At 53.7% G+C, this 10,501-nt stretch overlaps 2 protein-coding genes and 1 non-coding gene across 3 annotated transcripts; 2 read left to right on the top strand and 1 right to left on the bottom strand.

Annotated features, from left to right (window-relative positions):
- Positions 1-477: 477 nt before the first annotated feature.
- RPS17 (ribosomal protein S17) lies at positions 478-3,126 on the top strand. The gene is made up of 5 exons (XM_066558667.1): positions 478-636; positions 842-993; positions 1,446-1,551; positions 2,554-2,619; positions 3,002-3,126. Exons 1-5 carry the CDS (start codon positions 634-636, stop codon positions 3,080-3,082), a joined length of 408 nt encoding a protein of 135 aa, XP_066414764.1. The 5' UTR covers positions 478-633; the 3' UTR covers positions 3,083-3,126.
- LOC136562391 (small nucleolar RNA SNORA71) lies at positions 1,147-1,274 on the top strand. The gene has a single exon (XR_010784508.1). It is a non-coding gene; the product is annotated as a small nucleolar RNA SNORA71 (small nucleolar RNA).
- Positions 3,127-3,464: 338 nt separating the features above from the next.
- TERB2 (telomere repeat binding bouquet formation protein 2) lies at positions 3,465-9,567 on the bottom strand. The gene is made up of 7 exons (XM_066558666.1): positions 9,479-9,567; positions 8,968-9,049; positions 7,374-7,519; positions 6,466-6,524; positions 4,176-4,264; positions 3,980-4,068; positions 3,465-3,910 (listed from the first exon to the last, which is right to left on the bottom strand). Exons 1-7 carry the CDS (start codon positions 9,540-9,542, stop codon positions 3,768-3,770), a joined length of 672 nt encoding a protein of 223 aa, XP_066414763.1. The 5' UTR covers positions 9,543-9,567; the 3' UTR covers positions 3,465-3,767.
- Positions 9,568-10,501: the final 934 nt, after the last annotated feature.

The raw sequence follows: 10,501 nt of genomic DNA, 5'->3' as shown, positions 1-10,501 counted from the left end.
GGTGACTCAGCTGCGAGGGATCCCGTTTACCTGAACTCCCTGCAGGCCCCTAGGCTCCAGCCGGAGCTCCCCTAATTGCAACAAGAAGTTAATGAGGCTGATAGAGGGGCCTGTGCTGCCCTGTGTTCTCCCACTGTGGCAGGGGAGGTGCTGCTCCTGCAGGGCTGGGAGGGGAGAGGGATCGAGGGCTCCTCTCTGTGGCTGGGCCGAGTTGGACTGAGGCTGCCACAGCGGCCACCGTGTGTGCCCGGTGTCCCTGGAGCAGGGCAGGCTCTGGGCTCCTTCCCCGTCCCACAGCGGTGACTCTGCAGCAGCCTTGTGCTCACCCCTCCTCCTCTGGGGCGGGGGGCTGCGACTTTGCGGCTGCTCCGTGTCCTCTCTCAGGGCCAGCTGTGGGAGGGGCCGGTGCCGCTGGCACCGCCGCTCTCTCCACTTCCCTTCCCGGGTTGCTCCATCCTGTTCCGGGCCGCGGGGCGGTGCGGGAGCCCCTCGGGCCGCTCCCGCCTGGGCTGGGCCCCGCCCGCCGCTGCCGCCTCTGCTGGAACCCTCCGAGCCGCCAGGGGGCGCGGTGAGCGCCGCTGGCTTCCGGCGCCTCCCGCCACCCTCCGCTCTTTTTCCGCGGCTGCCGCCGACATGGTGAGTCCGGGTCCCGCCATCCGCCGCCATCCTCGGGCGGGCCCGCGCCCCCGCGGTGGGGAGCGGCGGTGGGGACCGGAGGGGACCGGGGCGAGGGCAGTGGGGGCAGTGAGAGCCCGGGATGGCTGGGGAAGGGGGGCCGGGGGGCGCTGGGCCTGGGCTCGGCGGAGCCTGACCGGCGGCCCTCCCGCGCACCCCGCGTTAGGGACGCGTTCGGACGAAGACGGTGAAGAAAGCGGCGCGGGTGATCATCGAGAAGTATTACACACGCCTAGGGAATGACTTCCACACCAACAAGCGCGTGTGCGAGGAGATCGCCATCATCCCCAGCAAGAAGCTGCGCAACAAGATTGCGGGGTGAGGCACTGCGGGCCCGGGTGGGCTTGGGACACCGGAGGGTCGCAGGGGGTTCGGGCACCGCGGGGCCCGGATGGGCTTCGGGCAGCTGCGGGTGTCCCGGGGGGTTTGGGCATCGGAAGGGCCTGGGGGATTCGGGCACGGCGTGGGCGTTCCTGCATTCGAAAGTGATTACGGTCCCGCCTGTGGCCGGGTCATTGATAGTGCAGGGAGAGGAGAGCGAGAGTTTTCCCGTGTTTGGGGGGGTCTCTTTCTCCCCCAAACCCTGTTGCTGTCGGACACTTTGTCTCTGATCCTCTGGAGGTGATGGGATGATGCCAGGGTGAGTGGTGGGACATTGCCGGGGTGGATGGTGACAGCTGTCCTCATCCTGCTATGGTTCCGGGATTTGGGGTGTGGGGAAGGGTGCCATGAACCTCGGGAAAGCCCAGGACACCCCCGTGTCCCCGCAGGTATGTCACCCACCTGATGAAGCGAATCCAGAGGGGCCCTGTCCGCGGCATCTCCATCAAACTGCAGGAGGAGGAGAGGGAGAGGAGGGATAACTACGTCCCAGAGGTGAGGCTCCAGCTTCCCCATCTCGCTCCGTCCTGCCTCGCTGGATCTCCAGAAATGCTCCCAAATTTCTTTAAAACAAGCCCCCAGCCAGGAGGAGCTGAGGAGAGTTTGGATCAAGGGGGCTGAGGTGGATCCCTCCAAAGCTGCCACCGGGGACAGGAAGGACAGCTGGCTTTTCATGGTTTGGTTTTCCTAACTTAAAATTTGGGAAAAAAGAAATTTGATGGGAAGCAGGAGGATATTTCAGAACGGTTGAAAACCTGCCTTGTAGCTGGAATCCCCAGAGGGAAGTTTTGGTAAAAAACCCTTGCCTTAACCCTCAAGATCTCACCTGTCACCTGGGTGAGGTGGTCCAGGAGGGCTTCCCTTGTCCCAGGAATGTGATCCTGTTGTTCCTAAATCCTGTAACCTTCAGGCACAGCACATCTTGCCCTTTTCCCAGATTTTCCTAGTCAGCTCCTGGCAGAGCTGCTGGTTTCTGTGCTGGCACCAGAGAGGGGTTACAGCAAAGGAATGTCCATGCTGCAGCTGTTGGTGCAGTGTCAGCACACAAAACCTGTGCTGTTTGTGGTTTCTTAGAAAAATCCTGGTGTTACATAGCTCTTGGGGAAGGAAACCTGTGGAGGTGGAGTTTTTAGGGTCTGGAGAGAACTGGAGGGAGTTTTGCTGGGAGTAAAGAGCAGGAGAGCACGGGTGTTGTTGGCACTGATGACTGCCCAGACTGGTGCAGTTGAGGGTCCAACGCCAGCTCCTCAGCAGCCTTGGCCTGGAGCAGGTTGGGCCTCAGTTTCCAAAGATTTGCCATAAATCAGGCTTTTCCCTCTACTGCCAGTGGCCTCTTGCAGTGTTCAGTCAGGAAAGCTGTGTTCCATCAGGATGTTCCTGGCTCTGCTGCTGGAACTGCTCCCCACAGCAGTGGGAGGAGACCAGAGTGGCTGTGGTGACATTCAGGATGTTGTGGGGCTTTATCAATCACACTTTTTCTCTCCCCTCTGTCCCCAGGTCTCTGCCCTTGACCAGGAGATCATTGAAGTGGACCCGGACACCAAGGAAATGCTGAAGCTCCTGGTGAGTGGCCACAACTGTTCCCTGCCCAGCTGCTGGCATATCCCTGGCACAGCTGCTGCTGCCCTGAGTGGCTGGATGGTGTCAAGGGTGTCCCTCTGCCCGGGGTCCTGTGGGAGGATCAGTTCAGGCTTTTGGAAGGGCAGAGGCATGGGGCTCTGCCACCAGCAGGGTGGGGCTGTTCCTTGCCCTCCATTCTGATGATTCCCTCCCCAGGGAGTCAATCTCTGCTGCAGGGTGGTCTCCCCTTCTTAGGAGACCTTGGCCCATCCTTTGTGCTGCCACAGCACCTTCCCCCTTCCTACACCTCCCCAGAGGAACTTGCCTCCACTGTCAGTGGGCAGGATGCTGTGACTGATCCCATTGTTGCTGTGCTGTTTTCCAGGATTTTGGCAGCCTGTCCAACCTGCAGGTGACACAGCCTACAGTGGGAATGAACTTCAAGACGCCCCGAGGAGCGCTCTGAGTCTGTCCCTGTGTGTCGCTTTTCCAATAAACGTGAGGAAACCATCTCAGCCTGCCTGGTCTTTAGACACCCAAGGGATAAGGGAGGGGGCGTCCTTGGGGTGCCACATTGGAGCACGCAGAGGACTCAACACCTTTGTGCATCTTTTTGGGCTCTTTACTGGCAGTGTGGGGTGTGAGGTGCAAAGCTGTTAAATTTTAGAGGCTCTCCTGCCTTTGGGGCAGCGGGAGAACAACCATGGTGGCTCCTTGGAGCTTGTGGGAGTCTGTCCTAGGTTTTTCTGTGGTTCCTCCAAGTGGACAGCCCGAGGATCAGGCTGTACCACAATAAAAGTTTTTTTTGCAACCCTATTGGTCATTTCCAAGTGCTTAAACAAAAGGGAAAAAGTCTTAAAATTCTTTAATTAAATGAAAGTGAGATGTCCCTCCTTGGAAAACACAGCTTAAACCACCACACTCCCTACAACCCCACAATAAAAAGAAAATATTTGTGTTTTGGGGAAAAATGTCTGTACTTATGTTTGTTGTGAAATTTAGTTTAACTAGTTATTTAAAGAAGCAAATACTGCTATAACTGTAGCCAGTACTTAAATAACACATTGAATGCTCTGAGCTGTGGTGGGATAATTCATAAATTATCTGGCAGCTCTTACATTGAAGTTTCTGCTGCTCCAGCCACCTGTTCCTTAACATTTCCTCTTCATTTTGGCCTTCTCGCAGTAAATGCTGCATTTGCTTTGAACCCAGTACACTGCATAGCCCGAGGTGCCGGGGATAAAGTCATGGAGTTCCCCCTCGTATTTCTTCATGTCCCGTGCAGAGACATAGCCTGTGGAGGGAGAATGGGCTCACTGAGTCCCTGCTCCATCTGCAGCCCTTTCCAGGTGGATTTATTTACCTGTCACCATGTTATTTATTGGGTATTCCTGGAGGGCACGGCATGGAAATTCTCCCTGGGTAGGTGCTTCAGACTCTGTTTCTTCACTGCTTTATCAGGAGGGGAAAAAAAAAAATCTGTGTGTTAGTTCCTATGTGTTAGGATTGCATGGAATTGGAGGTGTATCCAAATCCCACCACCCAAGATAGGAAAATACCTCTCAGCCAGGTCTACCACTTCCTCCTCTGATTCTTCCTCACAGCTATTTCTTGCTGCTTCTGGTTCCTCTGTCAGATTTTCATTGGGCTGTGAATATCAGCACAAGAATGAGTTAAAATTGTCCCTGGGTCACCTGCAGACACCTGGGACATGCTCTGAGTGCATGGATTCTTAGGGCTTATGATTTCAAGTATAATTCAGAGTTCAATTTTAAATTTAAGGGCATTCCTGCTTCAAAAATGCTGGGAAGTTGCTTTGAGAGGAGAGTGGGCAGTGACATGGGGAAGGAAAACACCAGACCAAAGGGCTGAACTCAGCCTGTGGCAATTGGAATCCCTGGAACAGCACACTGCTGGGAGACTGGATATGTCTGAGCAAGGGGGACAGTCCTTCCACTGCTGTCCCCCTCAGGATGTCATGCAGGGAGGGACACAGCACAGCGAGCACAAGGAATCAGATCAGGTTGGAAAAGACCATCAGGTCCAACCAGTGACCAATCAGCACCTTCCCAAGCAGACCAGAGCACTGAGTGCCACATGCAGTCATGCTGGGCAGCCCATTCCAGTGCCTAGTCACCCCTTCTGAGAAAAAAATTCTTTCTGATGTGCAACATAAACCTCTCCTGGTGCAGCTTAAGGCAGTGTCCTCTCATTCTGTCCTTTGGTCCCTGGGAGCAGTGCCTGGCCCCCACCCAGCTGCCCCCTCCTGTCAGGAGTTGTGCACAGTCAGAAGGTTCCCCCCTGAGCCTCCTTTTCTCCAGGCTGAGCCCCCCCTGCTCCCTCCTGATGCTCCAGGCCCTTCCCTGGCTCAGTTCCTTCTCTGGGCCTTCTCCAGCACCAAAATGTCCTTGAATTGAGGAGGTCCAGAACTGGACACAGCACTCAAGTTGGGGCCTCAGCAGTGCCCAGTACAGGGGAAAAATTCACTTCCTGGTCCTGCTGGCCACACAGGCCAGGTGCCACTGGCATTCTTGGCCACCTGGGCTCGTGTTCAGCTGCTGTTGATCAGCACTCCCAGGACCTTTCTTGCTGGGCTGCTTTCCAGCCACTCCTCTCATTCTGTAGCTCTGCAGGGGTTATTGTGGCCAAAGTGCAGGACCCAGACCTTGGCCTTGTTGACCCTCCTAGAGGTGACCCTGGTCCATTGATCCATCCTGTCCAGGTCCCTCAGCAGAGCCTTCCTAGCGTCCAGTAGAACCACACTGCCACTCAGCTTGTGACTCAGGTGTCACCTGTCTGTCTGCCAGGGGTGGACTCAGTCCCCTCACTCAGAGCTTCAAGAGAGGTGTTGAACAGGCCTGGGCCCAACACTGATCCCTGGGGGACACCACTGGTGACCAGACACCAACTGTCCCCGCTGTGGGCTGCAGTTCTCCAGGAGATGCTGTGGGAAATGGTGTCAAAGGCTTTGCTGACATCCAGATAGGCACATCCACAGCCTTTCCTTCATCCAGGTGGATCCCCTTGTCATGAAAGGAAATCAGGTTGGTCAGGTAGGACCTGCCTCTCCTAAAGCCATGCTGGCTGGGTCTGATCCCTTGGTTTTCCTGGATGTGCCAGGTGATGGCACTTGAGGTGATCTGCTCCATAACCTTCCCTGCCACTGGTCACACTGAAAGATCTCTTAATTCCTAGCCCCTCCTTCCAGCCCTTCTTGTGGATGGGTGTCACATTGTCCCTGGTCATCTGGGACCTCCCCAGTGAGCCAGCAGTACTGATCAATGATGGACAGCAGCTTGGCAAGCTCTTCCTCCAGCTCCCTCATCACCCTGGGATGGATCCCATCCAGGCCCGTGGACTTGTGAGCATCTAAGTGGCACAGCAGGGCAGTGACTGCCTCCTCCTGGATTCCTGGGGGTCCATTCTGCTCCCCATGCCTGTCTACCACCTCAGGGGGCCGTTTGTCCTGATCCAACTAAGACTGATTCAGTCTTAGTGCTGAAGACTGAGGCAAAGGAGGTGGGAAGTACCTCAGCCTTTTGCTAGTCCTTGGTGATGGACACTGCAATAAAGAATAGAGGTTTTCCTTGGTCCTCCTTTTATATATATAATTTATAAAAATATTATTCTTTACAGAGGTGGCCAGATTAAGTTCTAACCAAGCTTTCACCTCTAATTTTCTTCTTTCTGCATGACCTAAAGACATCTTTAAATGCTTCCTGAGTTGCCTGCTCCTTTCCCCAAAAATTATATAGGCTCTTTTTTCCCCTGAATTCCTGTGCAAGCTCCCTGCTCAGCACAAGCTCATCCTCCAGCACATACATGTGTAGTACAAATTTTTCATCTTACCTGTTCTTCAAGGGTATCTGCCTTCTCCCAGATAAACCGGCCAATCTTCCTTCTGATTTCTGACAAGAACAACAAAACTAGTGACTGGGAGAGCACCAAAAACCAGAACTCTGGCACTTGCTGCCAGTGTGATGCCCTGCAGGTGCCTCTAGGGACAAGCCCAAAGGCAAGGGCCAGGGCAATCCCAAGCACAAATTCAGGGTGGGCAAGGGTGAGTTGAAAGCAGCCCTGAGGAGAACTTGGGGGTGTTGGTGGATGAGAAGCTCATGGATGTGAGCTTCCATGTGTCCTGGGCTCATCCCACAGTGTGGGCAGCAGGTGAGGGGAGGATTCTGGCCCTCTCAGGAGCAGCGGTGCTCCTCCAGCTCTGGGCTCCCCAACAGCTGAGGGACACGGAGCTGTTGGAGCAAGTCCAGAGGAGGCCACAGAGATGTTCCAAGGGCTGGAGCCCCTCTGCTCTGGAGCCAGGCTGGGAGAGCTGGGGATGCTCACCTGGACAAGAGAAGCTCCAGGGAAACCTCAGGGCCCTGCCAGGGCCTGAAGGGGCTCCAGGAGAGCTGGAGAGGGACTGGGGATAAGGGCCTGAAGTGCCAGGACGAAGGGAAAAGGCTTCAAACTGACAGAGAGCAGGGTTAGATGGGATGCTGGGAAGAAATTCTTCCCTGTGAGGGTGGTGAGGGCCTGGCACAGGTTTCCCAGAGCAACTGTGGCTGCCCCTTCCCTGGGAATGTTCAAGGTCAAGCCATTCTGTGATAATAGATGGATCATACTCTGTCCTCTGGGAGGAAGAGCGACTCCCAAGCAGAAGGAAAAGTCCCTTCCTGCAGACAAGTAACTGTCAGTACCAAGGCTGTACTCATGGGGGATTTCCACGGGAAAATATCCCCAGATGATTGTTTTTGCCTGACCTTCATGCAGGCAGGCAGGGGGCAGGACAAAGCGGCCCAGAACCACCGAGGGCCTCTCTGCAGCTCGGGTGCTCGCACACGCCGAGAGGTAACAGGAGTGAAAGACCGTGGCTTTGCCCTCCAGGTAACTGAGACTCTCGTGTATGCTGGAAGACAGAAAGAGAGCTGGTTTCCAAAGAGAAAGCAAACCAAAAGAAAACGTTTAGAGGGATATTGTCATGAAACTTGCTCTGTTGGTTTTTTTTTGTTTTTTTTTTTTTTGCCAAAAGCACCTAATTTTCTGTGATTTTCTACCTGTGAGACTCTACCAGTCATGTGGTGGCTGCCAGCACCTCCCAGGGGCAGCCTGGAGGAGGGATCAGGGTAAATGTATTTTTAGGGATTACACAGTCCCACTCTGCTCTTGAGGTGAAACTGCTTAGGGGAGGGCCAAGACAGGATTTTTCTACAATTATCCTTCACCACACTGCTCACTGCTCACACAGCTGAGCGAGGAAGTGGAGGTGGAGGGTGCTCCAGCCACCACTGTCCTCCTTAGAGAGGAATTAAATCTTGTTTTCTGGGTTTAAGGATGTGTATAATGATTGCATTTTTTCACAAGGAACTATCTAACAATATACAATGAATATATATATATATTTTCAATGTATATTGAATATATATATAAAATTGTATATATAGTAATAGTATATATATGTTTAAATATAGTATATATCATATATAGTATATATACTATATATATGCTACAGTATACTCTCTATATAGTATAGTATAAATATATAAATATAAATAAATATAAATATATAAAATTACAAATATAAAAATATAAATATATATAAATAAATTATCCAGAATTCCCCTGGGGGAGCAGGCTGGTCTGGCAGCACATTGTTACAGAAGAAAAGCTGTTATTCTGTGTTTACTGGAATTCCCCTCGCTTAGCTGGAGCAGGTGGCTAAAAGATTCCAAAATTCAAAGCCAGTTTTAAGCACTGGTCTGTTAGAGAAACTACTTAATTCAGCCTAGCAAAGCCTAAGGGAAATATCACAGCTTCCTTCCCCATACATATGTTTACATGACTAAATAATGAATAAATACAAAAACTCGCTGATATTGAGGAAGCGAGAAAGATCCTTAAGACTTTCCTTATATATGTACAAATGTTCCATAGCTCTATTTTTTTTTTTCTTTTTAATTAAGCATTTCAGTCCTTTTCTGTCCATTTTTAACCCAGTGCTTCCTTTTAGCATTAATTCACATTGGCTTTTTAGCACCAGGTTCCTTCTTGGGAATTGCATCACTGATGTTTCAGATGCTGATTTTCCAGCAGATAATTCACAGCCAGCAAGAAACCAGCACAATTAATTTAATTTATATCACAGTTAAGCCATTCTCAACCCATGGATGGTTTTTCTCTATTCTGTCTATCTATAGCTTAGTGTCGGTGTGATTTTTCCTGAGCCCACTGGCCAATGGCAGATCCACGCCATGACTTTAAAAACACACCCTTGAAGTTTGGTGCTCTCACAGTCACTAGGATGTCAATATCCATGAAATACTTTTCACTAAATACATTAAAGCCTCCTGTGCCCACCTGCGGGTGTCGGGGTGGGCAGCATCGCTGCTGAAGAGGTAGTCGGCATCCAGCCAGTGGGCGATGGTCCCGCCGCCGTCGGCTGCCGGGGACAGGGAGCCAGGTGAGCGAGGGCATCCAGGGGTTCCCACCTCGGGGTGACCCGGGGAGGGGACAGCTGCTAGTGGAGCTGCAGAGATTGGCCCTGAAGTGGAAGCTGGGACAGCTCGCCACGGCTGTGGGATGCCCATTGCTCCCCTGAGGGCTGGTCAGGGCTTTTCCTCAGAGTGGGCACACCGTGGATTGGCCAAACTCTTGTTCTGCCCTGTTGTGTGGGTCTCAGTCCCACGAAGGGGTGACAGGGCTGTGCCCCCACTGCTGTGCCCTGCTGAGGAATGATGGATGGGCTGTGCTCCCCTCCTAATTCCCCCTGGGCGGTGACAGGACCGTCCCCCTGCCAATTCCCCCGCAGATCCCTGCCCGCTCCGTGCCCCGGGCTCCCCTGGACTTGGCCGCGGTCTGGCCCCCTCACCCCAGAGCCCCCGCGGGCCCGGGCTGACGCTCTGCGAGAACCAAGCGCGGTGTCCGCGGAACATCGCGGCGGGAGCCGCCCGGGGAGGAGCCGAGAGAGGGAACGGCCGTGAGGAGCTGTAAAGGAGACCGGAACCGCCCTGAGGGGAACGGCCGTGAGGAGGTGGAAAGGAGGCGGGAACCGCCCTAAGGGGAAACGAGGGCGGGAACGGCCGTGAGGGGCTGGGGGGAGGCGGGAACCGCCCTGAGCGGAACGGCCCTGAGGGGCTGGAAAGGAGGCGGGAACGGCCGTGAGGGGAAATGAGGGCGGGAACGGCCGTGAGGGGGTGGGGGGGAGGCGGGAACCGCCCTGAGGGGAAATGACGGCGGGAACGGCCGTGAGGGGAAGCGGGGGTAGGAAAACCCGGCGAGAGGGAGAACGGCTGAAGCTGCGCCAGGGAACTTTAAGCTGGATATTAGGGAAAGGTTCTTCCCCCACAGCCTGGCCGGGCAGTGGAACAGCTCCCCAGGGCAGCCCCAAGCCTGACAGAGCTCAAAGGGCACTTGGACAACACTCTGAGGCACAGGGCGGGGTTTTGGGGTGTCCCATGCAGAGTTAGGAGTTGGACTCGATCCTTGTTCTCCTAGAAGCTTTTCTCAGAACAACCTTTTCATTTTGCTCATTCCAGAAACTGCTTACAGAAAAATTGCTTTTGTTTCATAAAGCACAAATGAGGCTTGTTTCGTCCTTGAAGCTTCCCAAGATATCCCTCAGGATCACCCATCCCCTGGGAACTGTTGCCAGCAGCAGCAGCTCAGCAAGATCCCGAGTACCTTGGGGTTCCCGAGAACCCCAAGGACGCTGGATAAAACTGAGAAGGTATTTCTGGACATCGTCCTGAAATTCACAGGAAAGGAAATCAGCCTCTGGTGTGGTCATGTGTTGTTCTCCCACAGACAGGGGATTTTTGAGTAAACCATCAAAATAGGAACAGAAAAATCCCACAGATGCAATCAGGGCAGACCTCCCCCGTGTGTGAAGATG

Source organism: Molothrus aeneus, chromosome 13, assembly GCF_037042795.1.
Source record: "Molothrus aeneus isolate 106 chromosome 13, BPBGC_Maene_1.0, whole genome shotgun sequence".
Lineage (NCBI taxonomy): Eukaryota > Metazoa > Chordata > Aves > Passeriformes > Icteridae > Molothrus > Molothrus aeneus.
The sequence above is the reverse complement of the archived record's forward strand: the minus strand, read 5'-3'. Positions and strand labels throughout refer to the sequence as shown.